At 44.6% G+C, this 15,189-nt stretch overlaps 1 protein-coding gene across 1 annotated transcript in view; it reads left to right on the plus strand.

The window, feature by feature from the left end:
- The first annotated feature begins 1,316 nt into the window (after nucleotides 1-1,316).
- LOC144139663 (cytochrome P450 4V2-like) overlaps nucleotides 1,317-15,189 on the plus strand; it is a 38,704-nt gene continuing 24,831 nt past the window's right edge. The window contains exons 1-3 of the mRNA XM_077671957.1: nucleotides 1,317-1,947; nucleotides 8,389-8,498; nucleotides 14,176-14,264. Of these exons, the coding sequence (XP_077528083.1) occupies nucleotides 1,698-1,947; nucleotides 8,389-8,498; nucleotides 14,176-14,264 (449 nt within the window). The 5' untranslated portion in view covers nucleotides 1,317-1,697. The remainder of the gene's footprint in view (nucleotides 1,948-8,388; nucleotides 8,499-14,175; nucleotides 14,265-15,189) is intronic.

Below are 15,189 nucleotides of genomic sequence, written 5' to 3' on the forward strand. Positions count from 1 at the left end.
TCCATAAAAAAGAGGCGTCCTGTTTATGTTTACCTCCGTCTTTTCGTCTTTTCTTTTGTGCCTTGTGAACATGTACTATACTATACTTGATCATTGTAGAATAATGTCGGCGCTTTCGTAGACTACGTGGGCATATTACTACATAGGTTATGAGTTGGTGAATTTCCCATTGCGGGAAGCTCACGAAATGTATGTATTTATTGAATATTAGGAAGAGAGGAATTCCACCGGCAGGCATAAATTTTCTCGCCTAGAGGCAGACACTGGAACGCCCGCGCGTGGAACGTGTGGGAAAGGTGGGTTGGAGAGCAAAGAGCAGATGTTGACAGGAATAGGGATAGGAGAGAAGGTTAACACGGTACGTATTCAAAACCCATAGGGAAGGTGAATATGGAACATATATAAAGCACATAGGGAGGGAAAGAAAAGAAAGCAAAAATTAGTTAAACAATGATGCGGAGAAGGAATACAAACAGGATGTCCCAGATATCATGCACCAAGACTTCAAAAAAAAAAAAAAAAGAGCAATGGCGCCACTTGAATGAAACCCAGCGCACAATGTTTCCGGTACAGCGGAGCAGCGGCCAGTATATTTTTCGATAATGAGACCAAATTTATTCATTGTAATTAACTGACTCGAGAAGCACTGCCCTAATCATTAAAGTGTCAACGAGGCACCTGTAGGTACCCACGCGAGGAGTCCAACTGCGGTACTTTCAGCGACGAACCAGTTGCGTACTCGTCTATTCCGACGGACAAATAAACCCCGCGAAATATGAAAAACACCGAAGCGCTAGTGCGCATGCACAATAGAATATGATCAAGGTGGAAAGTTGGAACAAACACGCTGAACATTCGCAATACTGAAGTCTTGACGCTAACTGAACTATAATTGTCTTGGGAGTACTCACTGCGTGACCTTGACTTCTATTTTGGTTCAGCCAATTTCCACGTGCAAAGGGGCCGGTTTGTTTCTCGTCTGTCCCAGAAATATTACCCGCAGTCTGGCGGCGCGCTGGAGGAGGTTGCCAGCATAAGGCGCGCATTACCGCGAAGTGCCCACTACGTCAGCCCTTGACTGACAGGTAAACTGCGCACGTGCCGTTCCCCTTTCGAGAAGCTTGTCTCCGATGGGAGGTCCCTTTAGTCCAGATGCCATTCTGACCGAACAAAGGCCGGGCAAGTCAGCGCCCGTCACTGCCATTGCTGTGCGGTCGACATAATAGTGAGGAGTCCTTCGCGGCGAAAGAAGACAAAAATAAAGCAGACCGCGAGGTCATGCTTTGTCGGCGGGCATCACAACTCACTCAGTCCGGTCAACAACTGGGATGTCCTCAGGTATAAACGCGACGTGCCCACCGTGGTTCCGCTTTTCTGAATACAGTGGTTGGGGCGGACGACGTCGAAAATTGCGCTGCTTACGTAAAGCCACACAGGAGCCTTTTTGAGCACATTTCTAAGAAGTCGCGTTTATTTAATCACCTAAAAACTGTAACAAGGGAACTACCTGGTAATAACAGCTTAAGCGCGCGCAGACTTAAACGGCTATTTCGCGCTTCCGCGGCGGACACGCTGCATGAAACAACACCAAAAAAATTTAATTCATATTTATTTGGTGTTCAATATAAATTAGTATTGTGTTTGATATTCCCCGAGTATCAGTTACTAGAAATTAGGCACGCGTACACTTTGGACCAATGGTTCCACAGTGGAGTTCCCATGGCTTCGTCGGAACTTCGCGGCTGGATGCGCTAGTAATGACTGCTGCCCCTTGGCTAGTCGGAGCCTTGGTATGCTACTTCGTTGTCTCAACAAGTACGGCATGGCTGAAAACATGGCTCGCACTGAGACCTATGCCAGGACCTTGGGATGGCATTCCCTTCTGGTTTTCAACAGTCACTTATTGGAAGAAAAATCGAGAATTCAGCGCCAAGGACGCTGCTGTTGGTGAGTGCCGGCTTTGTCTTTTTTGCTAAGCTGCGATAGACTATTATGTGTTACGTAATTTGGTCCCACGTATCCGGTTTTCACTGATGGTGGCGAATCAAAACATGGGTTAAAGACATAACTGAACTCATGGCCCGGTACCCCCCTCGATAGAGTTTCTTACAGTATACACTAGAGAGGAATCTGGCGTTAGCGTCTATGCGGCTCACATCAAGGTCGTCTGTGTCGTCAGGGGCCGCCATTATACATCGCGCTCGCCTTAGTTTCATCATTGGCTTGGATTGAAATGTTTTAGTGACCGCAAATTTAAAAAAAGTGCAACAAAAACGCGAAGAATAGTGTTCAATTATATAAGTGGAAAATAAAAACAGGCTCTTTTGAAACTAAGAAAAAAGAAGTAAAGCGTATTTTTGGCGGAACGGTTGTGCCTGCTATTCCGCAGGCCAAGGTTGTAGTTACGAACAATGTTATTATTTGGGGGGTAACTCATTAGATAATTTGATTTTATTAATGTTACTATTATTTCAAAAAACAAGTTGTTTGAAGAGCTTTGAAAGTTTTTTGAGCGCGCCTATGAAAACATTGCCTTCGTGGTGAAGCGGTGCACCGCGACCGCCAGCTAGTATAACAAGAAAAATGAAAACGTGTCGTTAAACAGTCGTGGACGATGGATAGGACGCATACAAGCGCCCGTATCTGCGGTATCTTGTCTTCGTCGAAGTACGTTTTGTTTCTTCTTTTCGTCGGCTACAAATTTCGGGGCGGCATATTACCCGCTCAGTCATACGTCCTTCGACTGCGGCATGAGCAACGTCAGGTGCGATCACGCATTGCCTGCTGTTTCACTGAACACGGCTACCACAGAAACGGGAGGATTTCGGGTTCCTTGTATCTCGTAAACGTGTGAATGCATAGTGAAGAAAGCAAATCACAAAAACCGCTTAAGAATCCAGTTGTCATGCCAAGCCCAAGCCAAAAAGGATGTCCTCCCATGTACCCCCACGACGACATGGCTTACGAGGCGCAGTTTCCTCTCTAGTATACTTACTAAGAAACTCCATGCCCCCTCATTCTGCCTTACTCAGCCTTTCAAAAGCGAACCTGTAAAGTAACCTTGACGGATTCCCCCTTTTCCTGACGTTTTTCCTCGAGAATACTTGTTTCTGCAAACGTCCAGGCATTTGTTCTTTAACATTAGAACATTTAAAGTGCAAGAGCAATGGTTGCTGTCCTTCAAATTACGCTATCAGTTACAGCTACACGTTCACTAAATAGAACAAGCGTAATACTCGACGTCTAAACGTATTTTTAAAAACCGTATCTTTCCAAAAATACTGAAGTAAATAAATGCAGACTACTTCGATGTTTGTTTCATTAGCAACCAGCAGCACCCGAGTGACACCATAATAAAATTTGAAACTTTATAATTACATCTAGGAAGAGTTTAAGGAAACAAAAAAAGAACAATTTCTGCGTATAAAGCATACAAAGCTCGGTTCTATCAATCCCAACATAACCTTGTTTGGGAAAAAGAGAGACAAAACAACACGACAGCGAAAAAAAGAGGAGAAAGCACTCACTGCAGAATATATATATTATCTGATGTATTACCTAATATGAATATAGAAATAGTCTCCTCCCCCCCCCCCCCTCCAAAAAAAAAAAAAAGACGGCACGAGGAACCAGGTGATTTTTAAAGCAAATGGTGATTCCTGTTCAAAAAGTGATATTTAGGGTACACTCGCAGAATCACTGCCGCTCTTGATGAAATATCCCTCACGTATTTTCAGCGCTCATTGATCTCGCATTATTTTTAGCAAAGACAGGCATCCACGTTTCGAACATGGGACCGCCTTAGGATTTTCAAACAACCCTTTCAGCAAATAAGCATATTAACGCTCGATAGAGCGTCTCGACGTTTGTGCGTCTACCCGTAATAGCCCGCGACTAGATTTATTGGTGAGCAAACTACCTGCTCAATCATCCCGCGCTTACTGTAGCCAGCGCGCCAAGAAATTACTGAATACGAATGGCCCGCTCCGTCAGGTTCTACTAAATTTATTCCTCAACTTTGCCAGCTTCCGTTCACTCGTAGTGTGACCTCTGAGTGTTGACGTAAAACGTAACGTTCGTATCAACAAATAACGACCCCACCGATCAGTACCCATAATACCGATCAGTGCCAATTGGTCAAACCGAATCCATATTTTGTCTATGTAAGCGTCAACGCCCCCAGGTAAACCACATTGGTACCATGTCTGCATCCCCAAGCATTTCATACGAAACGCTTGAGCATTTGCGCTGATCCAGACTTTAAGAACCTTTCCCGGCTTTGACTTTACCTTGAAGAGCTTTCTTTTTGCATGAAGCTCCGTCAGTCTACGAGCAAAATTCGAGAGGAAGTACCGAAATTTATGTTCGAGCAGCTCCAATCCGGTCATTATCCGTGTCACAGCGCCATAAGTTTTGCGTGAAAAGCGAAAGATTTTCGAGCGAAGGCAGCCCAAAAGACGCGACCTTCTTCCACGGCTGCGGCTCCTTCACTAGAATGGGGAGCCTGGCTTGTTAGCGGCGTCTCAACATCGCATATATAGCCAACAAAAGGCTAAGTTGGGTATGACAGCCCACCTCTGTCATACCCCTTCTTCTGTGAGATCTGTTGTTATCGGGATATCTTTTTCAGCCACTGCTCGAATACAGAAGCGACAGGCAACTGGTGCAAGAAAATTCCTCCGGCTGTGCGGCTGCTGGTTTCGCGCAGCTGTAGATACGCAGCTGTAAAAGCAGCACGGTTTCAGGCGCAATAGATCCTGCCAGACACAACTATTTGAACTAATAACTGACCTCACACTTCTTTGCATTCTTCTACTTACATCGATGCCATTTTTATAGACATGTCTAAAGCTTTTGACCGCGAGCCCCGTAAGCGATTACTGCTTAAAATTCGCAATCTCCAGTTGGACCTAAACACTACTCGTTGGATTGAGGCATTCCTAAATAACCGCACTCAGTCAGTGAAAATAAATAATTTGTTATCTAAAGGCGTGCGCGTAAAATCTGGGGTACCACAAGACTCTGTTTTGGGCCCCTTATTGTTCCTAATATATATAAACGATATAGCTAACAACATTGACTCCCAGGTAAGCCTTTTCGCTGACGACTGTGTGGTTTACAGAACAATAGTTTATCCGGATGATGTAGTTACTTTAAATCTGATCTAACAAAGTTAACTAATCGGCGTCGTGCATGAGAAATGCAAACTAATACAGAAAAGACAAAATGAGTAAAATTGTCTACAAGTAGTGATCAATTCCCTAATAGTTATATAATTAATCATACGCAAGTTGAACCAGTTTCCCCATTCAAATATTTAGGCGTTATTCTTAATGCGAACCTGACTTGGTACTCGCACGTCGAATTTATCACTACCAAAGCGCTCAAAAAGCTTGGCCTCTTAAAGCATCGATTAGGGCAGGCTAACTCTGAAACCAGGCTTCACGCTTATCTTTCGCTAATTAGACCTTCATTAGAGTATGCGTCACCAATATGGCACCCCCACCATCTTTATCTTACAAACTTACTAGAGTCCGTTCAAATTAAAGCTGCAACGTTCATTTTATTATCGTACTCTCGGCATCAAAGTGTATCTTCATTGAAAAAATTCCTTGCCCTTCCACCCCTTGCCACGTGCAGAAAATTTTCCAGGCTGTCATACTTCCACTCTCTGTAACACAGCGCCCATCCGTTTGCACGCACTCACATTCGCCCAGCCCCTCACGTTTCATCTCGCCTTGATCATGCGCATAAAGTTAACCCTGTATTCGCCAGAACAAACGCTTATCAAAATTCTCCGTTTCTACTCAGCATCGCCGAATCGAATTCATTGCCACCCCACATAGCCATCTTGACGCAGACTTCATCGTTTCAATCTGCACTCTTAGTTTTCCTTGTAAATGAATGTTTATGATGTTAATGATGTTTTTTTGCGGTTTCATATCTGTATTTCCGCTGTTCGGCGCTTCTTGTGCCTAAACTGTTTCTTTTTTGCCTCCTTAGGGTTGTTCATGTGGTTGATTTTTTGAACTGTGTTATCAAGAACTGCTTTTTGTGTGTATAATTTAGTCCCCCCTATGTAATGCCCAAGGGCACTTAGGATAAATAAATAAATAAATAAATAAATAAATAAATAAATAAATAAATAAATAAATAAACAAATAAATAAATAAATAAATAAACAAATAAATAAATAAATAAATAAATAAATAAATAAATAAATAAACAAATAAATAAATAAATAAATAAATAAATAAATAAATAAATAAACAAACAAATAAATAAATAAATAAATAAATAAATAACAGCCATCTATCTAGTGCGGTAATGTGCTCACTTAAAGTACGCTACAAAAGCCTCATGAAACATTCAGTAGAGACCACAGCAGGCGTGCACTCCCCCAGTTGCGAATAGGCACTGACTGTTGACTATGTGGCGCGATAACAAGGATGAAATAACAGCAGCAGTATATCGAGAAAGCGCTCATACAGTGGACGAACAGACGGTCAATTTTTATAACCGAGGATCGAATACGGCGCGAAATAGTTCGGGGGCATCAGAAAGAGCTAAAAAAAGTCAAACAAGTAATAATAACCTTGTCGCGCGGAGCCGCTTAGCATGGCTGGGTCATTATCTCTAGGCAGTCTTGCTACTTATCACCTTTGCCAGCGGCCTACGTATGCAGCACAGAGAAAATGAATCTTGCACCCCACAAGCGCTTGGCACAGAACATCCTGACAGTCGTGGAGCTTAAGTTAACCGTGTTGTTACAGGGCTTCTTTGCTTACAGTGGTATGCAGCCTACCTAGACCGTAACGAGCGCTTAAAACACCTGATTGGCTTGTTTTTCCATAAGGTTAGGCGAAATGACATAATTGTACTCAGAAAATGAGGCGACTCCTTTTCTGGACCTGGATGGACCGAATTCAAGGCGTTCTTTTTTCATTTGTCCAGCACACTTAGGCTAATATCAGAAAAAAATATAGGGTGCGCGTGAAGCTAGGGCAAGCAAATGCAGGGGTCCCAGCCTCGCGCATACTTTTCCCTACGCGTTCAAAAGTACTCTACATTGGGCCTTCGAATTGAGGGGTCAGATATGCTCATCAAAAATTCAAATTCAAATTTGGATGTTTAACACGCCGATCAGGCGCCAGCAATATAGACGCTCAATTTGGACCACCTGAGTGATCTTTCGCAATGCGGAAACCACGGAAGCCGAAATCTCCCAACCCACGAGCGGTTCCGTTGTTGGCCTCCGTCGCATAAAAGTGGCCGCCGTGGCCGGAATGTAACCTGCGTGCGCTAGTTCAACGTCACAACGCCATGTAAGTTCGCCATGGCGGGCCTGCGCTCATACAAGATGTTGGCGACACTACTCCATTTTTTTCAAGTATGGTGACGAATACAGAAGAACACTTTTACCCCACCATGTGCTTTATGTCCAGAACCACGTGCCCGGCCCTAAAAATACTTCCGGGCCAAGCTAACGGCTTCATTACTATTTGGGGCCTCTGACTCTATTTTAGTGTGCGCCCCGATGTTGAACCAGTATCAGATCAAGAAGAGAGAAGTGTGTACAAGGAGAAATACGCGAGGCGTTTTTAATTAGAACAGCAGCGACCACGCTCAGCGCATCGCTTCTTGAAAATGAATGATGGTATCTATGAAAACTATACACACTGTGCTTTCGTACCTTCTTTTTTATTATTTAGAAAATGTGCTTCCGCACTCATGTCAGTGCTTGACTAAGAATAAATTATTGAGTTTTAGGATATCCTTGGTCCTATTCATTCTTCGCCCGTCGTGTCGTTTTGCACTTGTCATTCCAAAGCGAGGTCATGTAGCAATCAAATCGGCGCTATCTGGAAGTTCCAGCTTTATGCCCGTATTCTGGCTTATAATAGAAACACACCTCATGTCCTGCGGCCCCGTAATGCCTATTTTTACCGCAACGTGCTTTTTATGCTTCATTGTGATTGTTGTTCGACTATGTCTCTGTGTCCATAAAGAAAGGCCAGAAAAATGCGCAAACTACAGGAAAAGTATTTGCGTGAAAGAAACCTCGGCACAAGATGTAAGGGGAAAGCCGTTATGACTTATTGAAGACCATCCCCGTTTAAAAACTGGTAACGTGTGGGCTTCATTTTGTTAGGTTGAACAATGCTCACTCCAACCTACTGAGATTCCGCGTTGCATGGCAAGGATGGTACGTCCCGCGATAATTCAGAATATTTATATTTGACGCACAATGGGTATTTTTATTATGAAATAACAGACTGCAAGTTTTCTCGCCAAAAAAACATTCCTCCCATCATCAGCGGCTGCTTTCATGAGCCACAACACTGGCTTTTAGGACAATCGGAAAACTCTTTTTTTATTCCTTTTCAGGGTTGTTCTCCGTCATACGCGAGTTGTGTGACACGTATAAGGGAAAGACGTTCAAGGTGTACTTGGGCGTAACACCCATCGTAGTTCTGCACACTCCTGAAGCGGTTGAGGTAAGTTAAGAGGTTTCGCAACGAGTTAGTATGCCAAATATCCCAGGTGTTCGTTCTCATGCGGTAGCTCTATTTTAAATAAAGGTTCTGCTACTAGTAGTGTCTACCAAGAAAATTGCCTTAAAGATCCTTGAAGATAAAACACATGTTTGGGTTTTAAAGACTGCTTTATCCCGATAACAACGATAGCAATTTTATTAAAAATTTTCAGCAAATAATTGAGGTATAAGGAGAACAGACGAAGCAGTGGTGACTCCCCAGCCCTTATCTGGCAGATCCTAATGACGTCAATCCGGAGGCCTCCATTACGGCGCACCTCATAGCCTAGCAGTAGGTGTGGCGCGTTAAACACCTGTAATAACCCCCCCCCCCCCCATCCCGAAATGAAAAAAAAATGTGACGCAAATAATCCTACCAGCCAGCACCAAAGCTACCGCCGCGAGACACTACAGCTATTGTAGTGGGGCCTTTAGTACCGTTTATTTGTATCATTTGAATGCTGACATGAAGCTGCCACAGTGATAAGTAACAATGCTTTAGTGTTCCCTCTGTTGCGTCCCTGTTCCCTCGATTGCGTCAGGGCTGACATCATTCCGTAGAGCAAAATTCGAATGTCCTGCAATATTTGGCGTTTTGTCGGTTAAAAAACGTCTTTCGTCCCTGGAGTAGAGCTGGTGAGTCTCCGAAGGCTAGTTCCTTCACCCTGAACGAGGTTCTATATTGCCTTCATAAGCCCTTTGACGCTCGTTCCCACACTAACTGACACAGCCTATATATGCTCGTGCTCGTGCCCAGAACCTTTGACGCTCGTGCCCAGAACCTCCACTATGCGCGGAAAATCGTAAACTTCCATTAAAAAAAAAAGAACGAGGTGTTCTGACTTAATGGCACTGTTTACTTTCTTTTACGCTCCTGCGGGTGCCCCAAGCGCGCACACAGACTTACACCCGCACGCCCGCGCACAGATACATACGCACACAGACACAGGCAATTTCTTAATTTGTGGTGGATGACAGGAGAAAAAATATGGCGTCGAATGGAGTTTTCTTTCTTAATTATGCACCGGAGAGGCATGGCGAAAAATACAGCCCGTCGCCGCAATGTTCTAACAGCAGGAAACCTTTTAGAGCGATGACTGTGATTAGTTATTATAGAAGGTACTTTTATTAAGGGTACTTTTCTTTTGAGTGCGCCAATCGCCGTGTGTGCATGGCCGTGTGTCCGTCGTCGGTATCACAGAGCATGCGCTTCAGAAGGCTAAAATGTTTGTGCCATTTAGAAGGTACGCGGTGTCGAACCCATGCCCTTGTTTCCAAATTGGGCATCCCAACCAGTGGACCACGAGTCCTCGCTGATGAGGAATTATAATGGTGGGTGTTGTATTGAAATGTTGTTGCTTGTTTGAAGGCTTGGGATGCAGAAGAAAAACGTACCACGATTACACGCTGTTGCGTATCGAGACGCATGCCAACGGGCACATGGTGCACATCCACACGGATGACTACCAACAATGGAAACATCCCAGAGAGCTCGGTCGGCCAACTGCGATTACGCTATAAAAATTCATGGTTCATCGCTTCCCTACCCTATTCGCTCTCGTGGCCGATTTTTGTAGAAAAAAATTCTGTTTCGCAGCATATCAAAATCGCGGCGGTGACGAAAACCTATGTTCCGAAAAAAAAAATTCGCTAAGATGAAATAATATATAGAGCACTGTCATATAACACAAGGAGATGCAAAAAGTAGCGCGCTCTCTTGCTAGAATGCATTGATAGTTGCTAGTATGTTTGAAAATTGGCTTTGCGGCGAAGAAAAGCGGTGTTTCTGACCGATTTTCATACATTTTTTTACAGGCGGTAAAACTTCTTCAGAGACAATGCAGTTGCAAACTTTGTTTACATTGTGGACGGTAAGGGCGGAAAATAATATTGGAGCGGGGAAGGTGGTAGTTTCAGTGCGGTAAAGAAATGAAATTCGAAACATTTGCAAAAACACTCATGTTCAGGGGCTTATCGCGCTATGTGGCGGTCTATGTAAACATACAGGCTTAGGCTCCTTTGGAAGTGTGTACAAAGGGCTTATATTTCTGAAAGCATAATCGGATATTTCAGGAAGCACAATACCCGTTGTTTTAAGCGAGAAAATAATTTTTATATTGGGCGCCCACGACGGCCTCAGACGGGGGTCCGCTTCACTGCAACGAGAGTTTCTGCGCGGCAGCGGAGAGGTGCGGCTTCAGTTCAGGTCGATATATCGCTTGTTTCCCTGGTTTCTAACGATGCTGTCGGCTTGTTAAAATTGATTCCAGATGCATCTTCAGGCCTTCCGTGGTGCCACAGACGAATGGTGTTGTTAATCCGTTGTAGTTCCTTCACTCAGTTCTTTGAATTACGAGAGTTCGGGTAGCTTGTTTGGGGCATAATCGTCTTGCAATCAAGATACGACTATGCCGCACGCTTCGGAGCTACACGCGGGCGAAGCTATGCGGATTAGAAGCAAAGAAGGGGTTCTTGGCGTACCTCCAAGAAAAGCAAGACTCCCCATCAGCGAAGAAGCGAAATCTTCAATAAGAAGATTTTAAAAGTACGATGCCGTCTCGTACTGACTGCCCGGAAGAAAAGACGTGATACGTGGTTACCAAAAGCGATTGCTCTTGCTGAATCTGATAGACATGTACGAAGAGTGGGAAAAAACGGGCCCTCTCGCCCCCACCCCCCCTCCCCCTACTGCGGTTTGGCGGGCGGAAGTGGCATCCACACAGCTTGCGTGTGCATTGCGCACCAAAACTTCAAACTCATGCTTCATGCTGCAGGCCTCAGGCAAGCTACAGAAGAACTGATGTCAGCAATTGTATGTAGCAATGACGATAAAGACTGCACGTGAAGCCTCTGTCTGGCGTGTCCCGGCAAAGATGCCCTTCCGAGCTTTCTGCGAGCGCACTAGATTTGGGAAAAGTTGAGGACTGAAATGTTGATCACTGAATCGCAGGTGTTTGCTGAAGACTAGAGAAACTAATTTTTCGGAAAAGTTTTTAGACGCCGTAGAAGATCTTAAGGCGCGCCGCTTCATAAGCAAACAGCAAGCAAAATACCTGAGAGATAAAAAGCAGCCTAAAAGATGAGGAGATGATTATTCTTTTAGACTTCACCGAGAATTGTATCGTATCGTCCTCGTGCAAGATGCTCCACAATCCTACCCACCCTTCAGGGCGTACCATCGTACCATAACCTACATGCATGCACCGTTGCGGAATTCGTTTAGGAGCACCAACAACTAATCATCTGCTGATCACGCCCTTCCGAAATCCAGTACCAGCCAGCCGCACTCCTTTAAAGCAGCTAGGCGCGTGAAAACTCGAAGCGCGCGTGACCTGGGCTGCCACCAACCTCTCCTACCTACCTCTGCCACCTACCTACTGTCATTGCAGTGAAGCGGGTTTGCGGCCCGCCGTCCGAGGCCGTTGTGGGCGCTCAATGTAAAAAGTATTTCCTTGCTTAAAACAAAAAGTACTCCGATTAAGCTCTGTGAAATAAATGCTCGTCGTACAGCCTTTCAAGTGAGCACAAGCCTGCATTTTTCCGTGGACCGTTACACAGCGCGATAAGCGTCTCAACATCAGTAGTTATGCAAATGTTTCAAAGTTCATGTCTCTATCGCAGTGAAACTACTTCTTTCCCGGCTCCCATATTATTTTGCCGCCCTTAACGTCCACAATGTCAACAAATTGTGCAACTGCATTGTCTACAAAAAGAATTTATCGTTTGAAAAAATGTGTAAAAATCGGTCCGAAACGCCGCCTTTCTTCACCGCAAAGCCCATTTTAAAACACACTAGCAACTGTCAATGCATTGTAAAAAGGAAGCGCGCTCCGTTTTCTATCTCCTTGAATTATTTGACGGTGTTCCGTGTAGTACTTTGTTTTTGTGAATTCTTTATCCATACATAGGTTTTCTTCACGACAGCGATTTTCGAATTGTTGTACGGGACAGTTTTTTTCTTTTTTCCAGAAATCGGTTACGAGAACGAATAGTGTAGGGAAGAGATCAACCATGAATTTTTATAGTGTAATCGGAGATGGTCGAGCGAATTCGCGTGAAAGTTTGGCGTGGAATGACCCGGCTGTGTGAATAACTTCTACTATATCGGGTGATCTGCCCGCATTCAATGCTTATGTATGAACACATGGCACTTGGCAGCACTCAGGGGTTTTCGTTTTGAAGCCCGAACTTTAGGGTGCACCGCCCGAAATATTCTCTTAAAGGGGCTATCTGGGCGTGTTGGTTGAGCATGATCCCGGGAACGACAGTGCAGCTGGCACATGGACAAAAAATTACACCATCTTCCCGTGGGGAACTATAAGGAGGATGCGAAGCATCATAGGGGTTCCGTGTAGGTTCCATTGTGTTGCCGTTATGTTGTTACATTTATCGGAGCACGAATGGGAACGTAGTGTGAACCCCCATGTAGAGACAGAGAAATGTAGAGAAATATAGAGACAGCGAAGAGACCGACAGCGGCGTTACCTGATCGAACACCTCCTGGTTCTCGTCTTTCTTTATTGAGTGCTCACGCTCCTACCCCGCTGCCCGCCCTCTTCGTCCTAAGCTTCTCTGGTTGAGCTACAAGGCGCGTGGCGCTTCCCGCCACAGCTTTCCCACGGGGAATTCAACATCCTCCTCTAAAGGTCGTTTCCGTTGACGTTCAGCTTCGCGTGCCTTCGTTGTATCAGTACCTTCTTGACGTAGTTTGAATGAGTCAAGGACATAAGGCGCGTTCGTAGCACTCGCTCCTGTCCCGGTTTTGTAGCGCAGGGGGAAGAGCGCCACGTACCTCCCGTTGCGGCTAGAGAGTCGTGGGATCGAAACCGGGCGCCGCTAAATATTTCTTTTTTTATAGTGTAGGGGGAGAGGTGCGGACGCCAGACGACGGAGGGTCAACTAAGAGATGCCTTGAATCTAAAAGAAGAAGACTCATGTGTGCCCAGTCTTCTTCTTTTTGTCCGTGTGCCAGCTGCGCCGTCTTTCCCAGGAAATGTTGTCGATGCGGAATAATCATGACAGGACAGCGCTATGTAAAATTCTGTTGGTGAAAGTTTCCTTACTCTGGTGTGATCGGTAGAGGTGTTCAAGTAAGTTGGTTAGATTTTCTATATACACCGTATTAAAAATACCACCCCCTTAAAATATTCTTTTTAGTTAATTTAGACCCACTATTCGAACGTTGTGAGCACTTCTATACCATATTAGTTTTTACTCTGAATGAAGGCTTGAACTTATGAAAAAAAGAACTGCCTGGGCTGTATTTCATTTTAAACTGCATTATTGTTTACACGACGTGTTATCTACTTGCTCCATTTCTCCTTTTCTTGGAAGTTAATAGCTTGTTTTTGCACGGTCGGACCCGCCAAGTAGTTATATTTAGCAGTGTACGGCCCACAAGACTTCACTACAGGAAACTTCAAAAAGGTGATCTTAGGGAGAGTAAACACTTAATCAACTTAAACCAGTTCCAATAGGCTATGTTAGTTGAAGAAAGCGGATTCGTATGTTTGAACTGAACCACAAGATTTCTAGCGCTAGAAACGTGGGTCTAATTGACCGCTGCCACAATATTCGAGAGCCCCCGTTTGGATGTTTGAAAAGACGTAAACAAAAAGCATGGCCACTTTTATTTGCAGGAACTACTTTCGGACAAGGAATGTCTCAGAAAACCACCTGTATACAACTTCATTGCAGCATGGCTGGGGCCAAACAATCTTTTGACAAGGTTGGTACTGCACACTGGCGTTTGATGCTTTTGAAAGGGAAACGGCTTGAACTGCAGCTTCACGTATTACAGGAGTAGAATACACGGTACAAATCTTTCAGCCGTAGCCCATTTTCTTAACACGACAGTCCCAAAGACCCTTGGAAAAAGAAGGGTAGTGTTGTTATTTCTTCCCTATAACTGCTGCTTGAAGATATTTAGAATGTGCATTTCCTGTGCTGCGCTCCCTGGCAGGGACAATGACGACGACGGCCTTTTCAGATGCAAAAACACTAAAAACTTTTAAACTTTGCACATATGAAACACACACTCACGCAGACACACACTCACAAAAAAAAATGGTGAGCTCGCTGGTCGATCCTGTGCTACGAGGTCCTGCAACAAAAATGGACCCCGCACACATCCAAGACTCTCGCTTGATCCAAAACTGGCATGCATAGAAGGTCGGCGGTAGAAACTCGCACTTATAGGGCACCCTCGTTTGCACCGCGTATAGCCTTCTACGTACCTCTTCCTACTACGCTACCCATTGTAACCATGTTCAGGCGGAAAGCCGTTGTGGTCTCCTCCTGGGGCTCCCGCGTGATGGTGCCGCGTGTCACCTATATGTCACGGCAGGGTTTGCAATGGGCGCACCTTTCTAATCATCGGTTCTCGCTGTCCGCGCGCAGCTGCCAGAGCAGGGTAGATCAACGCTGGCCTCGTATGCTCTCAACCGGTGATCTTATACATGCCCACCAAATTAAAAAAAGAACATCTTTAAAATTCATGTTTTCATTCGGAACAACTAGCTCTTTTATTTCTGTACCACTCGTATGGTACGGCGATGAACGGGTTTTAATTGATGAAGTGGATTCTCCTTACACTCTAATCCTTGTAACCCATAATGTAACTTCTAAACGGAAGTAACCTATAAAATAAAGGT

Source organism: Haemaphysalis longicornis, unplaced genomic scaffold (genome assembly GCF_048455015.1).
Source record: "Haemaphysalis longicornis isolate Haplotype H1 unplaced genomic scaffold, Haemaphysalis longicornis Haplotype H1 scaffold_1, whole genome shotgun sequence".
NCBI lineage: Eukaryota > Metazoa > Arthropoda > Arachnida > Ixodida > Ixodidae > Haemaphysalis > Haemaphysalis longicornis.